The sequence below is a fragment of the Cotesia typhae genome, unplaced genomic scaffold (assembly GCF_013202065.1).
Source record: "Cotesia typhae breed Kobodo isofemale line unplaced genomic scaffold, CoteBio_Ctyphae contig_44, whole genome shotgun sequence".
NCBI classification, from domain to species: domain Eukaryota; kingdom Metazoa; phylum Arthropoda; class Insecta; order Hymenoptera; family Braconidae; genus Cotesia; species Cotesia typhae.
The window spans coordinates 7,756,684-7,784,560 of NW_027423753.1; the positions used below are offsets into that span (position 1 = coordinate 7,756,684).

At 36.6% G+C, this 27,877-nt stretch overlaps 1 protein-coding gene across 1 annotated transcript in view; it reads left to right on the top strand.

The window, feature by feature from the left end:
- LOC141528834 (uncharacterized) overlaps positions 1-25,667 on the top strand; it is a 141,497-nt gene extending 115,830 nt beyond the window's left edge. Inside the window, exons 2-5 of the mRNA XM_074245087.1 lie at positions 17,365-17,479; positions 25,108-25,288; positions 25,377-25,491; positions 25,562-25,667. Coding sequence (XP_074101188.1) covers positions 17,420-17,479; positions 25,108-25,288; positions 25,377-25,491; positions 25,562-25,667 — 462 coding nt within the window. The 5' untranslated portion in view covers positions 17,365-17,419. The remainder of the gene's footprint in view (positions 1-17,364; positions 17,480-25,107; positions 25,289-25,376; positions 25,492-25,561) is intronic.
- The last annotated feature ends 2,210 nt before the right edge of the window (positions 25,668-27,877 follow it).

The window sequence follows — 27,877 nt, forward strand, 5'->3', positions numbered from 1 at the left end:
TATTAAAAAAAAAAAAATTTGGTTGGGCGAGGACTCGATCTCAAAAGTTCTGTTGACGTAAGCTTACACTTACGCCGTGTAGCCATCGCAGGTCTTGCCGTTGAAAAGTGAAAACTAAAATAAAAACTGCGTTTGGGAATTCCCAGTAACCAAAATTATTAGTAATAATTATTGTAAATAACCATTGTTATTATTATTCATAAAAATAATAACAGTTATTATTATTATTATTATTGTTTGTAGCAACATAAAAAAAAATATTTAAAAAAAAATATTAAAAAAAAAAAATTTGTTTGGGCGAGGACTCGATCTCAAAAGTTCTGTCGACGTAAGCTTAGACTTACGCCGCGCAGCCATCGCAGGTCTTGCCGGTAAAATGTGAAAACTAAGATAAAAACTGCGTTTGGGAATTCCCAATAACCAAAATTATTAGTAATAATTATTATAAATAACCATTGGTATTATTATTTATAAAAATAATAACAGTTATTATTATTATTATTATTATTATTAGTATTATTATTATTATTATTATTATTATTATTATTATTATTATTATTACTTAATAATAAATTATTATTAATAACAGCGTAAAAAAGTAACAATGATTTTTTTATGAAAAAAAATTCTGTATTTTAATTTTTATTGATAAAAAAAATTTATTTTTTATATAGAAAAAAAGTTAAACCTACAGATTTTTGACAAAAAAGCATTATTTATTTATTTTAATAAAAATTAAAGTATTCTTTTTCCCGCTGTATGTTCGGCTGAAATCGGATTCTGAGAATTTCACACGAACAGGGAGCTACTGTTGTGTGAGTTATTCCTCTGTTTCGTGTGGCAGGAGGCTTATTCCCCTCGATTCGTTCACCTTTCTCGGACTCCCTCGGCTCCGCTCGGTGTTCCGACTCACAGACAGGCATCACTTACTTGTGTGCCTGGCGCGCGCGACGCTAAAGAGGGGGTAAAATAATCGCACGATCTGGCTGCACTGCTCAGTACTTAGTTCGGCTGAACACGCTCATTCTTTCTGCTAAATTTTAAATTGTTTAAATAACTTTAATTACAAATTATCCCTTTTGCACTATAAGAAAAATATTTTTTTTACTGTACCAAAAAATTTTGTATCGTACCGGAAATTTTCATGAAAATTTTATAATTTAGTTCCGTATTAAGTAGTTGAATCAATTGTTTGCATTTTTTTGTTATGAAAATAAATAATTTCTTGATTAAATTACACGTATATGTGAATTAAAAATTTCGTTATACGTTATATTATTGCTATGAATTAAATTATCAATAAATACGTGTTATATTTACCCAGCGCACATAACCTATAAAAATAATAGTAATAATTAAATTACAGTGTCTTTAAGATGTATAAAAAAATTTTACCTGACAATAAATATTGCAGCTTAATTATTTTTTAGAGTATGGAGGTACCATAAATAATTCGTAAAACTATAAACTGTTTATAAGTTAAGTTTAAATGAAATAAATTTCAACTGATCACATGTACGACGCAACTAGGAAACAGACAAAAAGAAATAAAAATAGCTGAGTTAAATAGTTCTAGCACCCCGTAAACGAGCAGTTTTCCCCACACCACTAGTTTTATGGTTATTCTCACCAGTGCGGCCAGATCGTGGGTAAAACTTACCACCTCTCTGACGCCGCGCGCGCCACGCACACAGCGAAGCAATGTATCGGTGTGTCGGGTTCGGGGAAGCAGCCGACTACGTGTAGCAGGACCGTAACATATTACGGCCGATACCTCCTGCATATAAAAAAAAAAAATATGGATGAAATTTTTTTCAGGCAATAATTTTGGCATAAAAATAAATTTTAAAAATAAATAAATATTAATATTAATAATAATTATAGTTATTAATAACAATTGTTATTATTAATGGTAACCTTAAAATCCGAAACACAACTTTTATATAAGATTTCATTTATAATCTTAAAATGCTCTGGTAGCCGGTAGGTATAATTTTTGGTTCCGTACTCCCTAAGTTGCGTGTTCGAATTCGCAATTGAGTCACATTTTTTTTTTTTTATATTATCATTAGTTATTATTATTATTATTATTATTTTGTTATTAAATGCTCAGGGGGGGTTATCCCCGGAGTCCGATTCTCCGAGGGCCCAGCCTGAGCTCCATCCGTTACTGCTGGACCACTCCGCACAACAAGGCGGTTAGTGATCACAGCAGGCCAAAGTCATTTCCCTTAAGAGACGGAGAGAACCAAGTAAAACAGCCTTCTGCATCCTAACTGCCAAGAACTCAGCTTTTGATGAGCAAGCTGGAACTTTGGCAAGTGAGGATACAAAAGACTGCTTCATCCCTCCTAGGACGCCAACAATCAGGACGACAAGCTTGACACGGTAACCTGGGTAAAGTTTACCAATTTCAAACAGGAGATCCTGATATATTTGTCTTTTGTGCTCTTCTTTGGCTGAGATGTTGTATTCAGCCGGGGCCGAGAACTCAATGACATAAATGTCATGAGTGGCCTTGTCGAAGAGCACAATATCAGGTTTGTTGTGATCTATCCGCCGGGTTGTTGCAAATGGCATGTTCCAATAAATTTTGCAACTGTCATTCTCAACAACCTGGGGAATATCTCCTGGCAAATAAGGCAGCACTGGTGTCACGTCAATACCGTAGCAATGACGAAGATAGTAGTACAGTACTCTCAGGGCAGCATTGTGACGCTGGATATATGCACCTCTCGCCAGCACTGGACATGCCGACAAAAGGTGCATAAGCGTCTCCGGATGTTGTCTACACCTCCTACAGGACGTGTCCGGAAGCTGCACCTGGAGCACCTTGCTACGGTACTCAAGAGTGTTAATGACACCATCTTGGCAGGCAAATATGAACCCTTCAGTCTCGGACGTCAGGCCCGCTGACTTTAAGAAGGAAAACGTCAGCTGGATGGACAAGCCATGATCACGCACGTGTTTAAAGAACACGCTGTGCATGGACTTGTCCATCAGTTCGCCAAGGAGTAGTTTTTCCTCGGCGTTCCTGATGACGCTCTTAAATTCCTCCTTTCGGAGTTCCATAAGAGCGTTTATTTCTCCAAGACCAAGGTTTCTTGCCGCATATATTGCTGCCTTATACAAGAATGACCCCTTATGCGCATTTTCATGTTTATGTACAATTTGCATAAGAAAGTCATCCTCGTCTGCAGTGAAATTGACAACTTCGTGAGTTAAACCCAGGACCAAACGGTCGTGAAGCCGCTCCAAACTCTGCAAACCTCTCCCACCGATGGACCGGGAGAGGTATAATCTGGCGACTGATGAATTGGGGTGCATGCTCCGATTCATATTAATGATCTTACGGGTTTTGATGTCGAGATCTCGTAAATCCTTTCGGGTCCATTTCAGGACACCGAAAGAGTATAGTAAGACTGGGACAGCGAGCATGTTAGTAGCTGAGACTTTGTTTTTGCCGGAAAGTTCGGAGGACCAAATTTTCCGGAGTCTCCTAACATACTCGCTCTGGAGAGTTGTTCGGACTTCAGAGACCGCATGCATGCGGTGCTCTTCCATTCCTAGATATCTATACAACTCCCCGGCGTCTAATTGGCTTAAGACGCTCCCATCCACTAATTCGACATCATCACCAGTATCAGAGCACTTACCCCTCGCCAGATGTACGACCGCACACTTGTCCAACCCAAAAGACATTCCGACATCTCGTGTGTACTCTGCTACGATGTTGAGGGCTGCTTGTAGATGATCTTCATCAGCACTATATAGCTTCAGATCATCCATGTAAAGCAGATGGGTGATCGAATATTTTCGATCACCCGGAGGCCCCACAGAGTACCCACGAGTTTTACGGAGAGCAACAGATATAGGCAGCAGTGAAATGCAAAACAGCAGAGGGCTCAAGGAATCGCCTTGGAAGACCCCTCGTTTGTACTCTACAACTCCGGTTACGTGCAATGCGTTTCCACTTCCAATGTGAAATCGCGTTCGCCAGAGCTGCATTGTACGCCGAATACATTCCACTATTTCGGGATTGACTCCCAGGCATTTGAGTAGATATAAAATTAACTCATGTGGAGTTGAGTCAAATGCCTTGCGATAGTCAATCCAAGCCATTGATAGGTTGCGTTGATAGTAGATCGCATCTTGTAAGACGCATCGATCCACTATCAGGTTCTCCTTGCAACCTGACAGGCCTCTTTTACTGCCACGTTGTTCATATATCTGTTGCCATACAGGCTCTATCTGCTGCAAGATACGGTTATTTAAAATTTTTGTAAAAATTTTATAAACCGCATTCAAGCAGGTGATAGGCCTGAAATTCTTAGGGTCAGACAAGTCACCTTTTTTTAGGTATCAGTACGGTTCGCCCTTCTACAAGCCAGTCCGGAATCGGATCGTCAGCTCTAATGTATGATGTAAATATGCGGGCCAGATGGAGGTGGGTAGAAGTAAACTTCTTCCACCAAAAGACATTAATGCCGTCTGGTCCCGGGGCAGCCCAATTTTTGCTGCCATTTAGAGCTGAACGAACTTCATCCACACTGACTGCAGGGCTCTCTTCATCAGCATTCTGTCGACGGTGTTCCCGACAGAATACTTTGAAGTCGTGCAGAGCTGGAGTGTTGGCGTTCACGTTTGGTTGATCTCCATACAACTCAGTCCAAAAGCTTCCACCCGCTCAGGTGTTGGATAATTCCCGGTAACATCGGTCTTTGGTGTCAGAAACCGTGAAGGGCTGGATCGAAACAACGAGTTGTCGACCAACCGCTTCAGCCTTTTCTCTAATGACTTTTTAGCAGCCACTAGAGCCCGCAATTTATTAAGAGACTCTTCCTTGATGACATGAAGAGTACTCTTGTTCAGTGTGTGATGACGCCACCGAAGTTCAGCAGCAATGCGCCGAATTCGGGGCGTGTATGGTGTTTGAGTTGTGTCGTACTCAATCACACACTGAATGCGGGAGACCTGTTTCCGGGACATGTCAATTTTCAAGCCAAGTTGTGAGATGCGCTGTTTCAACCTTGCCTCGATCGAGAGACATTGTCTCTCTCTCGGAAAAGCCGAAACTGCTGCACCATACACAACCTGGCTCACAGTGAGCAGGGTGGAATCCTCCAGGATGTTTGCACGGAGATCTTCGTTTACCGCGTCAAGCTGTTGTTGGGAGTACGTTATCTTTTTAGATATACTTACTTGCCGTCCTACAAAGGGATTGTTGTTGTCCAAGGAGGAACGGCGTCGCTCTTGGTGTAGTTGCGCCGGAAAGGAAAGTCTATTAGACTGCCTTCTGTCCGGCACAAGCGATCTTCTATTTCGCCGAAGATGAGCGGCATAATTACGCAGGTGTTTGGGCGTAAAATGCGCTAGCTCCGGATGCATATCACTCCAAAGAGTGTGCATCCGGGCCATATAGCCGCTCACCCCCGGCTCGCTACGTTGGTAGCACACCATGAGATCGACTCTCAGTTCCTCCGTCCACTTAAAGTAAGTCCTTAAGGCGCCAGGGTCGTCATCATTCATCGGGTCCGGCGTGCTCCTCCCACCTGATGAATGGTCCTCATCCGAAAAGGTCCGGTTGTGGGGAGCACTTCTGAGTTGATATCTTGTGGTAACTCAGTTATTTCCATGCAGTGGGTAGTTGGCCCACTGCACGGGCTACGTCGTTCGCCTACAGACCTGATGTTATGGTCTGCGTTTCCCGCGATGCGCCGCTTGGAGGCCACTATTATAATAATAATAATAATAATAATAATAATAATAATAATTATTATTATTATTATTATTATTATTATTATTATTACTATTATTACAAAAATCACATATTATATCTTTTAAATAAATAATTAACCAAAAAATCATACGACTACAGTTAAAAATTGTATCATGTTATGCTGTAGTATAGTGTTCGTTATAATAATAATAGTAATAGTAATAATAATAATAGTAATAGTAATAGTAATAATAATAATAATAATTGTTAATTTTTATCCGGAAATTCCCAAACACAACTATTATATAAGTTTTTGATTTTGTATCTTAGACGCTGCGATGGCTGTTCGTGTAAGTTTTGGGTTTCAAACGTACAAGGTTACTTGTTCGAAACCGCAATGAAAGCGAATTTTTTTTTTTGTCAATTTTTTTTTTTGTTTATATTTATTTATTACTATAACAAAAATAATAATTGAATTTATCTAAATCATTAATAAACTTAATAAATATGTGACGACATAATATTTTTGCAGTACATATCAACGTATTTGTATCAATTATTTTTATTTTAAGAATAACAATAATATTTATAGCAATAGCAATAATAATAATAATAATAATAATAATAATAATTGTTAATTGTTATCCGGAAATTCCCAAACACAATTCTTACATAAGTTTTTACACTATCTACTCAAGCGCAGCAATGGCCGCGCGCCCAAGTTTTTGGCCTTCGACGCGCAAGTTCGCGCGTTCGATCCCGCACAAAATTGCTTTTTTTTTTGTTTTTTTTTTTTTTCAATTGCTCTTTGAAGGCACAGATTTCCACATCACCCAAGAGGTACTGTGCCTCGAGATGCGTTCCCATTATTTTTCATGGCGGGTCCCCAGTAGGCCTAAACCATGTCACCTAAAACTTAGATGGAGTAAGTTATTTTTTTACAATAATTTTGTAGTTAACGTTTTAATTAATAAAGTAATTAATGGCAGAGCTTTAAGCTTTTTTTTCTTAATAAGCAAATTAAAATAACTAATTTCTTAAACTAAAGACTAGAAATGACTAGAAATGTAAAGGAAACCGAATTGAAGACTCTAACTTCGTCAACAAATGAATGGAATAATAAAAGCTTCGTTTAAGCTTTGACTAGTAAACTTTGTTAATAAACTATCTAATTATAAACCTTAAAGCTCCATATTATTTACAAAACTAATAAAAGTAATGAATATTTAAACCTTTGAACAATAAACTTAGTTAATTAATTAATGGATGTTTCTATAATTAAATATAATAATTTAAGTTTTTAACACTTGACTAGACTTGACTGGATAAAATAGTACGAAGCAAAGCAGAAGGCTCTGACTTCTTTATAAAATAAAGGATATAATTAATCTTATTAGCAATAAAATTATCTATTAAATAACATTGTTTAAAGTTCTGGCTTACGTATAAAATCACAAAAGCTTTATCTAATTTACAGCAATTAAAATGTACAGTGGAAACGTTTCAAAGATATAAATGAAAATTCTTACGATTCATCCATTTCCCAATCATCTCCACTATCGAAAGCATGGACATTCATTACTTCTGACTGGGGCTTTTCGTTTTCGCAATACAAATTGCGAGATGACATCATTCCCACAAGATTTTTATCAATCGACATTTCTACCGCAGTTAAGTGACTTGATTTTGAAGAAGATCGTATAACACAAAGGGAATTAAGGGTTTCTGGGCTTAAGTTGTTCCTTTTCTTGGTTTTGATGTCAGGTATGAGAGAAAAAGCCCTCTCCGCCGCAGCGTTTGAATGAGGAAGGGCCCTGACTGCACTTAACAATGACCTCATCATCGGAAACTGGACAACATTATCTGAAGTAGTAAGAGTGCAAATTTCTGTCCACATATTATCAAATGAAAGTTTGCACCATTGCTCCTTCAGAGTCGGATTGACACAGTACAATGAACGCCATTCTTCCTGAATTAATTCTTCTGAAACTCTAAGTTTTCGACAGACGTACTGTACTTTAGAAATCGATGATTCTCGATCGGAGTCAAGAAGAGCGATTTCCTTTGAAAAAACAGTCAAATTTGAGAAGAATTCATCGTCAAATGGTAAACGTTTACGAATATTTTCTGCAGCCAATATAAGAAATTGTAAACAATTGTAGCGAAATTAGTTGACAATAGATTCAGGAACGCCAAATAGATTTAATTGATCTTTTAAGTAATCTCTACACTCGTATCCGACATCAACGTCAGCTAAATCAAGTTGATTGCCGCTAAAATTAAAGTCGATATTGCGAGCTTCGAAGATCCCAGGGTCTAATAAATGTGGATTCAAGAATCTTTGAAGATATTCAACGAGTAATTTTTTCGAAAAAGGTTGCAACTCATTAACTAATGTCTTATGAGCCTGAAAATAAAAATTGACACTTTCTAAAGAGCTAAGTGCAAATTTAAAAAAAATCAGATATGCTTTCGTCATGGGATCGTTCATAACCTCTAAGAAGCTATCTGCAGTTGCAACGTTTTCCGAAGCTTGATCAACCATAAAACCATAGATCGCTTCCCAATTCTCTAAAATTCTCGTAATGGCGATCCGACGTGATAACCATCGTGTTGGAGCAAACCGCAAAAGGTTAGAAGGGTGTTCATAGTAAGCTCTCTGAAATGTTCGAAATTCTGCTAAACGTTTTGGACTACCATTGGTGAAAGTTGGAATTTTGGACATAAAGTCAAGAATATTCTCTGGGATCGCAATACACGCATTTTTAGCAACCAGCGCTAAAGAATGACATATACAAGGAAAAGTTAACAGATCAGGAACAACTTTGGTCGTGTGGGTTTTAAACGAATTGTTTTTTCCAATCATTACTGATGCATTATCACATGCAAGACCAATAAAATTATCCAGAGGAATTCCCTGTTTTACCAACGCATTTGTAAACTGTTCAGAAAGATGTTCACCAGAACAGTTAGTAGCATCTACTTCAATCAACTCAATCAACTCAGTCTTTACGATTAAAGAATCGGGAGCAACATATTGAACCATCAGCGTCATCCATTTATCGTTCGTATTGTCTGTAGTCTCGTCAACAAAAGCAGAATATTTTGTTTCTTGGAGATCTTTTACAATTTGCTGTGAGTGATGAACGCTAACCACATGGTTAACAACCCCCGTAGCTTTTGTTTTACCCAATGTCATTTTCTGTAAAACTGCAGGTTCTTGACCGATAGTTTGAAAGAGATTTAACATTAGTGGGGCAATTGACAAGGGGATATTATTTTCAGCCAAAAAATGTGCAAGCCGAATCTCAGCTGCTTGAACACGTTCGTTGAAATCCAAATCAGATGAAGATGAAGGTGAAGGGGAAACGTTCGATGAATCAGCAGAGATAATAAAAGAATTCATCATCTTCGAATGTGACACGGATTTGGAATGCCCGTCAATTTCCGAACGACCACAAAATAAAATTAAATTACACGCAAGACAATGAAACTTAGTTGAATCTGACGGGCATTCCTTCACCCATGTCTTCCACTGTGGATGATCGTCGAACCATTGGTGTTGAAATGTTTTGGACTTTTTAGATTTTTTGGCAGAAGGCTCTAGTAAATCCATGATCAAAAACAATTAAAAATAACACCAATGCTGCGATGATCAAAAAGAATGAAAAAGAAAAAAAAATTAAAAAAAAAACAAATGATAAATTGTTAAATTTATGAATTTAATAATAAATCAACTATTGAAATAAATAAAGAGAAAAGAAAATAATAATAAAGTAATTAAATACCTGATAAAATTACTGTGTAATCCATAAAAAAACTGCGTTGAATCAGCAATCTTCTTCCACGGTTTAAACGGCTTGAAATGTCGCGAAGAACTGACCATCTCAACACTAAAAGTTAATGAACTACGCAATAGCCACATTACACAGAATTAACGATTTAAAAATTCACGGAAAACTGACCAACACAACATTAAATATCCACAACGTAACACACACACACACGACATATACAAATTCCGCGACACTAACGGCTTAAAAACTCTCAGAGAACGAACCAATCACAACACAACACTGAAAATCGATAATGCATATTACTTCGGATCTCAGAAATCAACAATGTTAAAACCCAGAGAGAATCGACAAATCACGAGCGTAGCAGTCTGTTAGTAAACAAACGAACCGGCGTTTGTGAGACCATAGCGTCATGCTAAATTCTCGCGCGCTTTGACAGACCTTCGGAAATTTCTTGTATGTCATTACAAGCAAAAAATTTTTTACAGCTTAATGAAAATATATAATACTAAGGTAATAATTAAAGAATAAATTAATTATACGATAAACAATAATTGAAAAAAAAAAAAAACAAAAAAAAAAGCAATTTTGTGCGGGATCGAACGCGCGAACTTGCGTGTCGAAGGCCAAAAACTTTGGCGCGCGGCCATTGCTGCGCTTGAGTAGATAGTGTAAAAACTTATATAAGAATTGTGTTTGGGAATTTCCGGATAACAATTAACAATTATTATTATTATTATTATTATTATTGCTATTGCTATAAATATTATTGTTATTCTTAAAATAAAAATAATTGATACAAATACGTTGATATGTACTGCAAAAATATTATGTCGTCACATATTTATTATAAGTTTATTAATGATTTAGATAAATTCAATTATTATTTTTGTTATAATAATAAATAAATATAAACAAAAAAAAAAAATTGACAAAAAAAAAAATTCGCTTTCATTGCGGTTTCGAACAAGTAACCTTGTACGTTTGAAACCCAAAACTTAGACGCACAGCCATCGCAGCGTCTAAGATACAAAATCAAAAACTTATATAATAGTTGTGTTTGGGAATTTCCGGATAACAATTAACAATTATTATTATTATTATTACTATTACTATTACTATTATTATTATTACTATTACTATTATTATTATAACGAATACTATACTACAGCATAACATGATACAATTTTTAACTGTAGTCGTATGATTTTTTGGTTAATTATTTATTTAAAAGATATAATATGTGATTTTTGTAATAATAGTAATAATAATAATAATAATAATAATAATAATAATAATAATAATAATGAGCGATGCTTGCTACGTGGCCTCCAAGCGGCGCATCGCGGGAAACGCAGACCATAACATCAGGTCTGTAGGCGAACGACGTAGCCCGTGCAGTGGGCCAACTACCCACTGCATGGAAATAACTGAGTTACCACAAGATACCAACTCAGAAGTGCTCCCCACAACCGGTCCTTTTCGGATGAGGACCATTCATCAGGTGGGAGGAGCACGCCGGACCCGATGAATGATGACGACCCTGGCGCCTTAAGGACTTACTTTAAGTGGACGGAGGAACTGAGAGTCGATCTCTTGGTGTGCTACCAACGTAGCGAGCCGGGGGTGAGCGGCTATATGGCCCGGATGCACACTCTTTGAGTGATATGCATCCGGAGCTAGCGCATTTTACGCCCAAACACCTGCGTAATTATGCCGCTCATCTTCGGCGAAATAGAAGATCGCTTGTGCCGGACAGAAGGCAGTCTAATAGACTTTCCTTTCCGGTGCAACTACACCAAGAGCGATGCCGTTCCTCCTTGGACAACAACAATCCCTTTGTAGGACGGCAAGTAAGTATATCTAAAAAGATAACTTACTCCCAACAACAGCTTGACGCGGTAAACGAAGATCTCCGTGCAAACATCCTGGAGGATTCCACCCTGCTCACTGTGAGCCAGGCTGTGTATGGTGCAGCAGTTTCGGCTTTTCCGAGAGAGAGACAATGTCTCTCGATCGATGCAAGGTTGAAACAGCGCATCTCACAACTTGGCTTGAAAATTGACATGTCCCGGAAACAGGTCTCCCGCATTCAGTGTGTGATTGAGTACGACACAACTCAAACACCATACACGCCCCGAATTCGGCGCATTGCTGCTGAACTTCGGTGGCGTTATCACACACTGAACAAGAGTACTCTTCATGTCATCAAGGAAGAGTCTCTTAATAAATTGCGGGCTCTAGTGGCTGCTAAAAAGTCATTAGAGAAAAGGCTGAAGCGGTTGGTCGACAACTCGTTGTTTCGATCCAGCCCTTCACGGTTTCTGACACCAAAGACCGATGTTACCGGGAATTATCCAACACCTGAGCGGGTGGAAGCTTTTTGGACTGAGTTGTATGGAGATCAACCAAACGTGAACGCCAACACTCCAGCTCTGCACGACTTCAAAGTATTCTGTCGGGAACACCGTCGACAGAATGCTGATGAAGAGAGCCCTGCAGTCAGTGTGGATGAAGTTCGTTCAGCTCTAAATGGCAGCAAAAATTGGGCTGCCCCGGGACCAGACGGCATTAATGTCTTCTGGTGGAAGAAGTTTACTTCTACCCACCTCCATCTGGCCCGCATATTTACATCATACATTAGAGCTGACGATCCGATTCCGGACTGGCTTGTAGAAGGGCGAACCGTACTGATACCTAAAAAAGGTTACTTATCTGACCCTAAGAATTTCAGGCCTATCACCTGCTTGAATGCGGTTTATAAAATTTTTACAAAAATTTTAAATAACCGTATCTTGCAGCAGATAGAGCCTGTATGGCAACAGATATATGAACAACGTGGCAGTAAAAGAGGCCTGTCAGGTTGCAAGGAGAACCTGATAGTGGATCGATGCGTCTTACAAGATGCGATCTACTATCAACGCAACCTGTCAATGGCTTGGATTGACTATCGCAAGGCATTTGACTCAACTCCACATGAGTTGATTTTATATCTACTCAGATGCCTGGGAGTCAATCCCGAAATAGTGGAATGCATTCGGCGTACAATGCAGCTCTGGCGAACGCGATTTCACATTGGAAGTGGAAACGCATTGCACGTAACCGGAGTTGTAGAGTACAAACGAGGGGTCTTCCAAGGCGATTCCTTGAGCCCTCTGCTGTTTTGCATTTCACTGCTGCCTATATCTGTTGCTCTCCGTAAAACTCATGGGTACTCTGTGGGGCCTCCGGGTGATCGAAACTATTCGATTACCCATCTGCTTTACATGGATGATCTGAAGCTGTATAGCGCTGATAAAGATCATCTACAAGCGGCCCTCAACATCGTAGCAGAGTACACACGAGATGTCGGAATGTCTTTTGGGTTGGACAAGTGTGCGGTCGTACATCTGGCGAGGGGTAAGTGCTCTGATACTGGTGATGATGTCGAATTAGTGGATGGGAGCGTCTTAAGCCAATTAGACGCCGGGGAGTTGTATAGATATCTAGGAGTGGAAGAGCACCGCATGCATGCGGTCTCTGAAGTCCGAACAACTCTCCAGAGCGAGTATGTTAGGAGACTCCGGAAAATTTGGTCCTCCGAACTTTCCGGCAAAAACAAAGTCTCAGCTACTAACATGCTTGCTGTCCCAGTCTTACTATACTCTTTCGGTGTCCTGAAATGGGCCCGAAAGGATTTACGAGATCTCGACATCAAAACCCGTAAGATCATTAATATGAATCGGAGCATGCACCCCAATTCATCAGTCGCCAGATTATACCTCTCCCGGTCCATCGGTGGGAGAGGTTTGCAGAGTTTGGAGCGGCTTCACGACCGTTTGGTCCTGGGTTTAACTCACGAAGTTGTCAATTTCACTGCAGACGAGGATGACTTTCTTATGCAAATTGTACATAAACATGAAAATGCGCATAAGGGGTCATTCTTGTATAAGGCAGCAATATATGCGGCAAGAACCCTTGGTCTTGGAGAAATAAACGCTCTTATGGAACTCCGAAAGGAGGAATTTAAGAGCGTCATCAGGAACGCCGAGGAAAAACTACTCCTTGGCGAACTGATGGACAAGTCCATGCACAGCGTGTTCTTTAAACACGTGCGTGATCATGGCTTGTCCATCCAGCTGACGTTTTCCTTCTTAAAGTCAGCGGGCCTGATGTCCGAGACCGAAGGGTTCATATTTGCCTGCCAAGATGGTGTCATTAACACTCTTGAGTACCGTAGCAAGGTGCTCCAGGTGCAGCTTCCGGACACGTCCTGTAGGAGGTGTAGACAACATCCGGAGACGCTTATGCACCTTTTGTCGGCATGTCCAGTGCTGGCGAGAGGTGCATATATCCAGCGTCACAATGCTGCCCTGAGAGTACTGTACTACTATCTTCGTCATTGCTACGGTATTGACGTGACACCAGTGCTGCCTTATTTGCCAGGAGATATTCCCCAGGTTGTTGAGAATGACAGTTGCAAAATATATTGGAACATGCCATTTGCAACAACCCGGCGGATAGATCACAACAAACCTGATATTGTGCTCTTCGACAAGGCCACTCGTGACATTTATGTCATTGAGTTCTCGGCCCCGGCTGAATACAACATCTCAGCCAAAGAAGAGCACAAAAGACAAATATATCAGGATCTCCCGTTTGAAATTGGCAAACTTTACCCAGGTTAGGTTACCGTGTCAAGCTTGTCGTCCTGATTGTTGGCGTCCTAGGAGGGATGAAACAGTCTTTTGTATCCTCACTTGCCAAAGTTCCAGCTTGCTCATCAAAAGCTGAGTTCTTGGCAGTTGGGATGCAGAAGGCTGTTTTACTTGGTTCTCTCCATCTCTTAAGGGAAATGACTTTGGCCTGCTGTGATCACTAACCGCCTCGTTGTGCGGAGTGGTCCAGCAGTAACGGATGGAGCTCAGGCTGAGCCCTCGGAGAATCGGACTCCGGGGATAACCCCCCTGAGCATTTAATAACAAAATAATAATAATAATAATGATGTCGGAATGTCTTTTGGGTTGGACAAGTGTGCGGTCGTACATCTGGCGAGGGGTAAGTGCTCTGATACTGGTGATGATGTCGAATTAGTGGATGGGAGCGTCTTAAGCCAATTAGACGCCGGGGAGTTGTATAGATATCTAGGAATGTAAGAGCACCGCATGCATGCGGTCTCTGAAGTCCGAACAACTCTCCAGAGCGAGTATGTTAGGAGACTCCGGAAAATTTGGTCCTCCGAACTTTCCGGCAAAAACAAAGTCTCAGCTACTAACATGCTCGCTGTCCCAGTCTTACTATACTCTTTCGGTGTCCTGAAATGGACCCGAAAGGATTTACGAGATCTCGACATCAAAACCCGTAAGATCATTAATATGAATTGGAGCATGCACCCCAATTCATCAGTCGCCAGATTATACCTCTCCCGGTCCATCGGTGGGAGAGGTTTGCAGAGTTTGGAGCGGCTTCACGACCGTTTGGTCCTGGGTTTAACTCACGAAGTTGTCAATTTCACTGCAGACGAGGATGACTTTCTTATGCAAATTGTACATAAACATGAAAATGCGCATAAGGGGTCATTCTTGTATAAGGCAGCAATATATGCGGCAAGAAACCTTGGTCTTGGAGAAATAAACGCTCTTATGGAACTCCGAAAGGAGGAATTTAAGAGCGTCATCAGGAACGCCGAGGAAAAACTACTCCTTGGCGAACTGATGGACAAGTCCATGCACAGCGTGTTCTTTAAACACGTGCGTGATCATGGCTTGTCCATCCAGCTGACGTTTTCCTTCTTAAAGTCAGCGGGCCTGATGTCCGAGACTGAAGGGTTCATATTTGCCTGCCAAGATGGTGTCATTAACACTCTTGAGTACCGTAGCAAGGTGCTCCAGGTGCAGCTTCCGGACACGTCCTGTAGGAGGTGTAGACAACATCCGGAGACGCTTATGCACCTTTTGTCGGCATGTCCAGTGCTGGCGAGAGGTGCATATATCCAGCGTTACAATGCTGCCCTGAGAGTACTGTACTACTATCTTCGTCATTGCTACGGTATTGACGTGACACCAGTGCTGCCTCATTTGCCAGGAGATATTCCCCAGGTTGTTGAGAATGACAGTTGCAAAATTTATTGGAACATGCCATTTGCAACAACCCGGCGGATAGATCACAACAAACCTGATATTGTGCTCTTCGACAAGGCCACTCGTGACATTTATGTCATTGAGTTCTCGGCCCCGGCTGAATACAACATCTCAGCCAAAGAAGAGCACAAAAGACAAATATATCAGGATCTCCTGTTTGAAATTGGCAAACTTTACCCAGGTTACCGTGTCAAGCTTGTCGTCCTGATTGTTGGCGTCCTAGGAGGGATGAAGCAGTCTTTTGTATCCTCACTTGCCAAAGTTCCAGCTTGCTCATCAAAAGCTGAGTTCTTGGCAGTTAGGATGCAGAAGGCTGTTTTACTTGGTTCTCTCCGTCTCTTAAGGGAAATGACTTTGGCCTGCTGTGATCACTAACCGCCTTGTTGTGCGGAGTGGTCCAGCAGTAACGGACGGAGCTCAGGCTGGGCCCTCGGAGAATCGGACTCCGGGGATAACCCCCCTGAGCATTTAATAACAAAATAATAATAATAATAATAACTAATGATAATATAAAAAAAAAAAAATGTGACTCAATTGCGAATTCGAACACGCAACTTAGGGAGTACGGAACCAAAAATTATACCTACCGGCTACCAGAGCATTTTAAGATTATAAATGAAATCTTGTATAAAAGTTGTGTTTAGGATTTTAAGGTTACCATTAATAATAACAATTGTTATTAATAACTATAATTATTATTAATATTAATATTTATTTATTTTTAAAATTTATTTTTATGCCAAAATTATTGCCTGAAAAAAATTTCATCCATATTTTTTTTTTTTATATGCAGGAGGTATCGGCCGTAATATGTTACGGTCCTGCTACACGTAGTCGGCTGCTTCCCCGAACCCGACACACCGATACATTGCTTCGCTGTGTGCGTGGCGCGCGCGGCGTCAGAGAGGAGGTAAGTTTTACCCACGATCTGGCCGCACTGATTCTCACTCGCTTTCTTGACGCCATGTTTGTACACGATTTGTTGATAGAGACGTTGCACGGTTACAACCGAATCACTATTTAAAGTAATACCCTAAACGTTTTAAATAATTAATATTATTCGTTAAAAAAATAAGTGCCGATAAATCAATTTTTTGTGTCATTTTTTTATTATCATGTCGAACATGAATAAGGTTAGTAATTCTTACTACATAATTGTTGAATATTACATACACATCGTACATATGCACATTCTATCTTTACAAAAACCGCATTTATGAATGTCATTGTATTTTTATTACAAAAGGTTTGCATGCATTTGTAAAGCTAATATCAAATGTCTATTATTATTGAGTGCTTTAATTTTTTCTATAACATGTTTGAATACAACAGCTACTAACTTTATAATTATTATCATAACTTACATAACCATAAAAATAACCATATCAATAATAACATTGATAATGATGATTATTATAATTATCCTTATTTTAATAAAATAAGTACCAAATGTCTACAATTTTTATTTATGATTATTTTAATATATTTACAATAACAAAAATATGGTTTTCCTCTGTTTCATCATGCAGTTTGAGAAATCGTTACATCTGTGTAGATCTGTGATTGAGAAATGCATCAAAAATAAGTTGCATATTTAACTTTTGAAAAAAAATCTGATTTTCAACATTTACTTACCTGCAATGAATTTTTTAATAAATAAAATATTAATTATAATAGTATAGTAATAAAATCAATTATAATTATAATAAATTTTTTTTTTTAATACCAGAGTCAATTGTCACGTCCAGTTACTCCGGACATAAATCGAGAAAGCAGCTGAGAAAATGGATCTATTGCCTGAGCGATCTCCTCGCCATTCAATAGCGAAAAAACCTGATAACAAGGTATTTATTATCTATTATTGTAATGAAATTGTAACCGTGGGGTTTAGCCCAGGTCCAGTTAGCTACCCCTTTCCTCTTTAGAAAGGGCGCCACTGGGATTTTAGACACGGTGTCCCAGAAACCGGGGAAGCATGAGAGGAAAAGACAGGGTCGTGAGAAGTCCGAGAAAAGGCTGTAAATAAACTAAAAAAAAAACTATTTATAAAAATAAAAATTGATTTATTCCACCAAATCTACAAACTTAACAATATCCTTAAAATTAACTTAATTGTGAGAACCTCTCACCTACGTTGGCCCTTGCCAATTATTCGACAATCTTAATCTAACTTAATCGTGAGAACCTCTCACCTACGTTGGCCTTTGCCAATTTTTCCTACAACTAATTAACCAAATTATTCAACCTCGTCACTCCGACGGAATACCTCAAAAATCTAAATTTCTCCTCGTCAACCTGACGGCATATCACTTTTCCCAATTCCACGTCAACCTGACGGATTCTCAATTAAAACCAAATTCACTAATTTAATTCATTACAAAATTTCTCAACTAAATTCATTAACAGTTTTCTCAAAAATTTAATTCTTGTCGGTTTCCCTAAATTATTCATTTCACAAAATCTACAGAATTACTTCTCCGAATTTCTCAATCAAAATTCTTCAACTAAAATTCACTAAATTTCACTAAATATCTTTTGACAAATTTTCTTTAACAATTTACTAATTCCCAAATTTCATCAAACTAAATAATTAAAATTGTTTCATTAAATTTAGCCAAACGGCCTTAATTTATACTTCCACAATTTCCAAGAATTTAACACATGACTATAAATGACCTTTATCCTAAACTACGTACTTATTCAAATTTATTATCAAATTTTCTGAACTAATTTTTAAATAAATTTTTGATAATTATAAACAAAAGACCGAATTGAATTTATTTAATTTCTCATTTGCAGTTACTTAATTATGCTTGATTATAGTATAAATAGTAGTACTAGTAGCACGTAGAATTTACTGCTCTTAGAAATTTTATTTAAATCCTTATAATAGTGAAAGTAACTGAAATACATTAAATATCATCTTGTGTATAAAAATTTACTCTATAATTAGAGATATTAATCAAGACTTTATAATATTGAATAATTAATATATCTGCATTTTTTGTATTTTGAAAACTGTTGTGAGTGATACGAGGTTAAGTATTACTATCTCGCAGCGCATCGCCTACGCGCATCGCTGTCCATAGTCAACAGTTAATGTTTCTGTGTATAAGTTCATGCTATACATTATTGTATTAGTGACCAAATATCGTGCGTGTCACATTTGTTTTTCTCAGTGTAACTGTCAAATCAACCTCATAGTAAATGTAAACAAACTATATAAATCGTCATTATGTCAATAGGTACATAAACAAGCAAATCTTTTCTACTGAAGTGAGTGCCTTGTTTTAAACTGTCTCAGTGTTATGTCAATACTTTCCGATCAGTGCTTCAAATGTAAAAACAGCGTAAGAACTCCGTATAGCTGTGATATTTGTGGAAAATCATTTCACCCAAGTTGTTTACGTGATTTCATCAAAAACAAACTACCATCGGAATGTTGTTGTAGAAATAAGTTTGGATATTTATTAAAACGGTTGGACTCAAACTCACAGATAAAAATAATCGCCTTGCCACTCTTAAATCTGTGAATTCAAATAATAACTCTTCAACTTCAAGCTATAAATCAGCAAAATCATCAGCAAATTCTCCAACTTTAGTCTCAAAAACAACTCAAAGGCCAAGTGTATCCTCTCCTACGTCACCAGCATTTTTACTATCACCTGTGAGTGACTCAGTGTTTGATTCTCCGACCACCTCTACAGTTACAATGTTTGAACAAAATTCTGGAGCAACAAGTTCCGAGTCGCAAAATAAATTACCGGATGGCTGGTTTAACAAATAAACAGATGAAAAATTAACACTCTTGATGGAAACCTTGTCGACTCATTCTCAGTCGCTCTCTGAAATACCTAATATCACAAAGAAGTTCAATGAATTATCGTCAAAGTTTGATAGTATAAATAAGCGCCTTGATGATTTACATGGTAAACAATCTGAGACTAAAGACCAAGTTGACAGGTTAACATCGAATTTAACTAGAAATTCAAAAACAATATCAGAACTGAATTCGAAAGTTAAAAAGCTTGAAGATGAAACTATAGCAAATTCACAAGTTTTATCGGAAAGAATCATGGCAATAACGTCGCAGACATTGATGACTCCCTCGACCGTCGTTCAACAAACATCAGAATTAATCATATCCGGCGTTCCAGAACCAGTGGCAACGAAATTATCGCCTATAGACATTGCTGATAAAGTTTTAGAAGTGCTAAGCATAACTGATTTGAAACAAGATATATTAAGTATACGTAAAATAGATAAAAAATCAAATTCTACTAGTAGTAATGGAAGTGCTAATATAAATAATAATAGTAATAAACCAATCTCGCATTCTTATATACTTAAACTTAGGTCACCTCAAGTCCGTGATTTTATTTTAGAATCCAGACGTAAACTAAAAATTTTACCTATAAGAAAAGTCTTCTCGACTATTGTCGGTGATTCTTATAGGGGTAACATATTTCTCAATGAGTTTCTACATCCTGAAACTTATAAACTATTACTAATTGTAAAAAACAAAATGAATGAATTAAAGTATAAGTATGTATGGGTGCGAGACGGTTTTATTTTTGTAAAAAAGATGATTCTTCAGAAAAAATCAAAATTTACTCTGAAGCAGATCTTAATAATCTTGATTAGCGTCATATTGATCTAACTGAGCCTCAAAGTCAAAAACCATTATCCTTAAAGTTATTGAGTTTAAATATAAATAGTTTAAATAGTCACATAGCAGAATTTTTAAGTTTAGTTGCTGAAATTAAACCAGACATTATTACGTTAACTGAAACTTGGCTTAAAGATAATTATGATAACTCTGTGTTTAACCTTAAAGATTTTATTATTTTTAGAAGAGATCGAAAACTTACTCACCCAGATACTGGACGACCCATGAAAGGTGGGGGGGTTGCTTGTCTGGTTCATAACTCCTTGAAGGCAAAAGTTCTTTACGTCTCTGTTTCTGACCATCTAAATCAACCTGAATATCTCATACTCGATATTATCTCACCGTCTGGTGTCCATCTACTACTATCTGTCATTTATAGACGACCAGCTGGAAATCTTTTACATGAATTCTTTGATAATTTTAACAAATATGCAATCCGGTTTAAGAACTTTGTGATTACAGGGGACTTAAACTGTGATTTGCTTAGTTCTTCTTACGTTTCTAATCATCTAAAAACTTATATATCAGAACAATCACTTCATTGTGTTCCATATGGAGCGACACATCATACCAATAACAATGAGACTTGGTTAGATGTGATTCTCTTAGATAATAAATCTAAACAGGGAGCTTATTTTAAATCACATCAGCCATTTATGAATGGTCATGATTATTTAGTCTGCGAATATTTACTTAACTTACCAAAGCGCTGGGAAAAACAAGTAAAGTTTCGTTCCTTCTCTGATAAAAATCATAATGATCTAGCAAACTCACTCATGCGCTCTCTAAACATAGGTATGGATTCGTTAGAGTATGATGACCCAAATCAACTACTCAATATTTTTATAGATAATGCCTTAGCATCACTAGACGAATTTGCACCCTTGAGAACACGCAAAGTAAATAAACCTCCAAATCCGTGGTTAACTAAAGAGTTAAAAATAAATGTAAGGAACGAAATGCGTTATATAAGCGTGCAAGGAGATTAAATGATACAAATCTGTTCGTACTTTTCAAAGCTAGGAGAAAAGAGTTAAAACGTGAGCTTAACCATGCCCGAGAAAATTACCTTAAAAATTGTCTGATAAATTTACCAAGTGATGCTAGTGTGTGGAGCAAGTTGAAGCATCTTGGTCTTGTAAAAAATTCATCGTCCACTCCCTTGAACCATTTTGATGCGGTGGAACTAAATGAATATTTTGCAAATATTGTTCGAAAGCATCCACCTTGTGATCTTGGATACCTAAATGTGCTACCTTCCTTATACTCTAGTAATGTTCAAACCACCTTTAGCTGGTCAAAAATAGACATTGTAGATGTTACAAAGGCACTACACATTACCGTAAAAATCAAAAGGTCAGAGTCCTGATGGTTTAGATCTTAGATGGTTAAAAAATTTTTTCCCTCAAATATCTATATTTCTCACCGCTCTTTTTAATCAATCTTTGGAAACAGGTATCTTCCCATCGGCGTGGAAGAAAATATTTATTATCCCTTTAAATAAAATTACTCCCCACGCACATTATCGGATACTCGCCCAATAGCAAACACATCCCACTTAAGTAAAGTGTTTGAGAGAATTGTTGCAAATCAGCTAGTGAATTATCTTGACGAAAATGAGTATTTAGATAAATTTCAATCAGGCTTTCGTAAGCATCATGGCACACAATCAGCTTTACTAAAACTTATAAATGACATTAGTAGTAGCATGGACTCCGGCAAACTGACATTATTAGTTCTCTTTGATCTAACAAAAGCATTTGATTATGTAAACCCGAGAGTAATATTGAGTACCCTAATAGAACTTGGTTTTTCTGTTGAAACTGTAAGCTGGTTTTTTTCGTACTTAACAAATAGAAGTCAAGCAGTCTTGAATAATGATGGTTTACCAACTGAATTCATAGAAACTACTTCTGGAGTACCTCAAGGCTCAGTCTTAGGACCCATTTTGTTTCTGTTAGTCATGAACTCAGTTGCAAAACAACTCATATATTCAAGACATGGACTCTTTGCAGACGATAAGTATATTTATTTACACTTCCATTACTTCCAGTTACACGATGCAATCAGACAAATAACTACTGATGCTCAAGCAGTTGCTAATTGGGCTAAAGATAATGGTCTAGAAATCAATGTAAATAAGACAAAAGCTATGCTCTTAGGTTCGAGTGGAAAATTAAAAAGTATTCAACAAAACTTTTTACCACCTATTATTGTTAATGGTATAAAGATTCCCTTTACAGAGTCGGCCAAGTGTCTGGGACTTCATATTACAAACACACTGTCTTGGAATCTTCATATATCAAAAACAATTAGTAAAATAAATTCAGCATTATATAGTCTTAAACTAAAAAGAACATTTACACGATTGATATTAAGAAATTATTAGTGTCAGCTACCATCTTACCTCTTATCGATTATTGTTCTATAGTATTAACAAGCTCAAACTTTGAAAATGACAAAAATTACAACGTTCTTTAAATTCATCTATTCGATTCATTTATAATTTAAAACGAGATGAACGCATAACACCCTATAGGCGTGAACTAGGGTGGCTTAGCATCAAAAGTCGTCGTATCTATTTTTAGGCTGTTATTTTTATAAGTTATTACTTGTTGGTAAACCCAGTTATCTGCGTGAATTGTTCATTGAAGATACGAATGTAAGAAGATCAGAAAGATTGGCAGTAAAGAAAAACAACGTTAACTTTAAAATGCCAAATTATTGTACAATTTATTATGAGACTTCGTTTGTTATTACTGCAATCCGTCTCTGGGAAGAATTACCAAATGATATAATAAATGCAACTAGTCTTGAAGTATTTAAGAATAAACTATTTGACTACTTGTTTAAATTAGATATTTAAGTTATCGTACGCTAATATATTAAGTAAATCATTATAAGATATAATGATGGTAGTCCATAGTTCATCTCTTATGTGAGTAACCTATGAGGTTATTTTTATTTTTATTTTTTTATTTTTTCTGTTAAATTAGCATCTCAGTTGGATCAAAATCTAGATTTACGCAATGTTTTAATCCTTACATAAAAATAAGTTAATAATGTTCACCATTATTTGTACTGTATGTTATCAAATATGTAATTTTGTATTTGCCATTTGGCCATTATAAGCCTTGGCATACAAATAAATATCTATCTATCTATCTATCTATCTATCTACTTAATAAATGTTTATAGTTCTATTGTCTTAATTACTAAATGACCTTGATGAACTTAACTCGATTGGAATTTGCTAATACGTAAAGACTACCCGAGACGATTATATTTATTCTTAATCAAAACTTAGATTGGTTAATTCGGCCTAATGACGATTAGAATGGCCTGAATAACCAATTTACCTGAAGTTCCAATTAATTCTGTCAACGATGGGGTTTGTCCCAGAGCAAGTAAAGTTTTGTGAACAGCAACTTCCTTCAGCTTCTCGAGTCCGTCAATTCTTTCCTCGTCTCCTCGATCTTTATTTTCTCTCGTACAAATTATCTCTGTAAAAGCCGATAAATAAATAACGGATCAAATACAAATTCGTCAGCCTAACGGCCTGACGGAATGAAATTTTAATAAAGAATTAGAATATAACGGCTCGCTTCGTTCCTTTTTCGTGAAGCCTCGAGCAAATTTCTACTTACATTTCTTTTGATGGTAAGTCACTGAGCACTGTACAACCACAAGTCTCGTCCGCCAAAAAGGTGCTGTTTTGGTCTTCGCCGGCTCTTTTATAACCTCTCTCTCAGGTTCTCGAATTTTCCCATTATCTCGTTCCCGCTTAGATTTTCTGGGGAATAGCGGTGGGGACTTAGCGACCCGTACGACCAGGTGACGAGTCTTACAACTAGCTACTCACGCTCAGAAGGGACGGAGTAGTCCCTACATACCGAGACAAGATAACAGTGACACAAACCCCGCGCGGGAATTTAAATTCCCTGTCACAAAATAATATGATTATTTTCCGATTATTTATATTTTAGGAGAATGAATCACCAAAAAAGGCGCGGGAGGTGAATATTACACCCGTTAAGAAAATCATGCCTTCACAAACAAAACAAGTAATTTTGCAATCCAAAGAAGGCCCACAAATTCTAGGAATGCTAAAAGGGATTCATCAGATTTTACAATCCTTATATTCATATATTCCTTATATATATAAGTGACGTAAGTATTTCAGTTGACTACTCCCAGTACGGTATTTCAGAAGCCTGCTTTCATCCCTTTTAAAAACTTCAAAGAACTAAAAAAATATGATAAGTGTTCGGAGGAGGAACGAGAAAAATTGGTAAATGATTAATGAAATTACCTTGGTTAAAAATACCGATTGAAAAGTATTGAGAAACGATAAAATTAAAATTATTCTCATGCATATGTACAGAAGTACACTGTGTGTAGTGAGACCGGTTGTCAATATTTTCCAATGAGTATTTATGATCCGGAGAATATTATAAATGCAAAATTGTGAAAAAAAAAGTAAAAAGTCGATTTACTAATAAGACCCATATAATTTATGACATTTTCGTATTGAGTATTCGAAATGTCTAAATTTTTAAACAATATTTTTAAATTTTCAAGTTAAAAATGAGCAATAATGAAATTTTTATGATCTTGAATCATTAAAATACCAAATAAATTGTGTATTCAATCAGTAATTGTTAATAATTCGACCCAAAAAACTGAACAAGAAAGTATTATTATTTGCATGAGAATTAGTGATGGAAGAAATAGTTACGATTACTTTATTTGTTTATTTTATATTTTTGTTGTAGTTTATCTTGATATTATTTATTTTTGCAGAGAAAATGGTTGGATTCATTCAACAGAAGAACCAATGTTACCGAGAATGTGAGGGAGATTCTGCGAGGTAACCGGCTGATGACAGATGACCTTCTGACCGATGTAGTATGGGAAGGACAGAATGGCAGAAAAAGTTCTAAAAAACAAATATTCCGTTTACGAATAACGTACGGTTTACGACGTTGGTATCCGTACCCATTAATTATTAAAATTTTTAATTTCTTTGTTCTTCAAGGAATATTAACTTGCTTTTAATTTTCTCTTTTTAGACGCTCTTCAAAATATGTATCTGGAGATGACAGATGAAGAATATAAGTTGGCCACTCAGAAAGCATTGAAGGCCGCGTACTCCAGAGTTGATCAACGAAAAAGAAAGACTGAATGGTGAAAATAACGCTAAAAAAAGAAGATTAAGTGACACTGAATTTTTCTAAAATGCATGGGCTCCGGGAAGTGATAACGAGGAGGAAAAGGAGGAGGAAGAAGTAAGGAATGAAGACGGCAAAAATGAGGACAAAGGGAATGAAGATGAAAATGGAGGCGGAGGACAAAGTTTATAACAATAAAGAGGAAGAGTCACTTAAAATATATTAATATTGTTATAATATATTATTGTCATGTTGTTTTATGTATAAAATTATTTTATAATAATATTTAATAAAAATTTATATTTTTAAAATTATTTTAAATTGTTTTAGTGTATAGTTTTTTAATTTATGCAGCGTCACCTAGTGATATTTTTGTAATACCGATAACAATAGAGATCTCTTTGTCCTACTAAACATACACCTTATACAGGTAAGTTATCAACTGTTAAAAACAAACTCTCCCAATTTTCACAAACTACCATATCCATAGATCTTACCGCTGGTTGTCGTCAACTTAAAGGAAAGTTAAAGGTAATCCTTGCTCAGCAACGGGACGACGTTTATTGGACCTACGCAAATTTAGCACCTCATCAAAAGAATTTTCAATCGAAAATGCCCTTAAACGATAGGTCCCTGTTAGGTCCTTTAAGGTCCTACAATTTTTTTGTTAGGTCCTTTTTGGTTTTTTTAAAAATAATTTTTCAAATTTTTGCATGCATTTTAGCACCTCATCCAATTAAAATATAAAAAATTAAATAAAAATTACATTCTTTATCGTAAGGTCTTTATTGGTCTATCCTTTTGATTTTTATAACAATTATATTATTTTTTTTATTAGTAATTATAAATTAATTGAGGCCCGCACATGCGTATACTACGTATAAGTGTAGCGCGAAATTTGAAATCCGTTTCCTATTTCAGCGAGTAAATTAATATCAATAAATATTTTTGCTTTTATAAGGCTTATTAATTATTCAGAACCTGTTGTAGAAGTAAAGAATAAAATAATTACTAATAAATTATTACATACATACATATCAAACAAGTGGTGTGTAAACTGACTCTTATGGAGTGTATTGACTATACCTATGGGTATACACTATAATATATGCCTAAATATGGCTACTGCAAGTTGTTATTTTGTTGTGTACACGGAGGTTAGATGCATCTAGCCTCCGTGGTTGTGCATAACTTTTTTTGTTTGTTTATATTTATTCAAAATTATATCAAGTAAGTGATTTAACAATTATAAAATAGTTAGTAGATCATAAGTAAACTATAATAATTTTGTTTATTTATGACTTGTAAATTACAACTACGCATAGATTTTGATGGCAACTCCAGTACAAAAGTCGCAAATACTGATATCTAAGTAAATATTTAGTTAATTCTACCAGGCTTAGGACGTGAATGGATTGTGTGCACAAAATTCAAGAGCTCTTAGTTAAATTTGTTGTATTTGTCGCGCTTAATTGTAGTCTATCACCACTATGACTCCATAATCAATAAGGACTGAATGTATCAATAGAAAGTTTGAGTAAGTTCAACTTTACAGTTAAATAAATTTAATTAATTTTTATCAAAGTATTTATAAATGTATGTTTATATTTTTATAGAAATTTCATAATTTATAGTATTTAAGTCGTAAAAACTAATAAGTGTTTTAATTTATTTACAGATAATGTACGTGCTGTTATCTTGATTCTAAAAACTTTGATCGATAATTAAAGTAAGGAGACTGAAGATGACAAAGAATCATCAGAGAACGGGGATACGAAAGAGGAAAAGGAAAAAGGCGAGACTTCGACAGCAGTAGCTATTAGCAGTGTTTATAAACCAAAACATCGTTCCAGTTAACAAGATCATCAAAAATCATTTCATTGACTATTCAAGATATTTCTATTTAATTTTCCCTTGTACATTGTGATGAAACACGCTGATACTTTGAATCCTCTAGCACCGGTTAAAGATGAAGGATGATTTTGTAAACTTTAAGACCCAAAAGTACCGGTGCCACTTATTCGTGTTGTACCTTTATTTTGTCATAAAAATGATATAAATTTATTGTCTATCAGCTTTGATATAGAGGAACCACTTCTAGTAAGTTGGGCTCACTTGATGGTCGCTGATAACAGAATAATAATTGTAATCTTAAATTGTGGCTAATATTACAATTAGTTTTACCACTGAGAAGCCAGGTTATGAAGCACATGTATCGTCTTGCTAATAAAGATTTATGAACACCAGCTGTTAGAACAAGTGCTGATTTTATGTGGAGCGCTGTTAAAGATGCTACTGATGCAGAACTCCCAATTTTACATCGTGATGAATTATATTTGGCTTTGAAATATTTTACAAGCATTAACAATGAGACTTGCGGGAATCGCTCAAGTAAATGCACT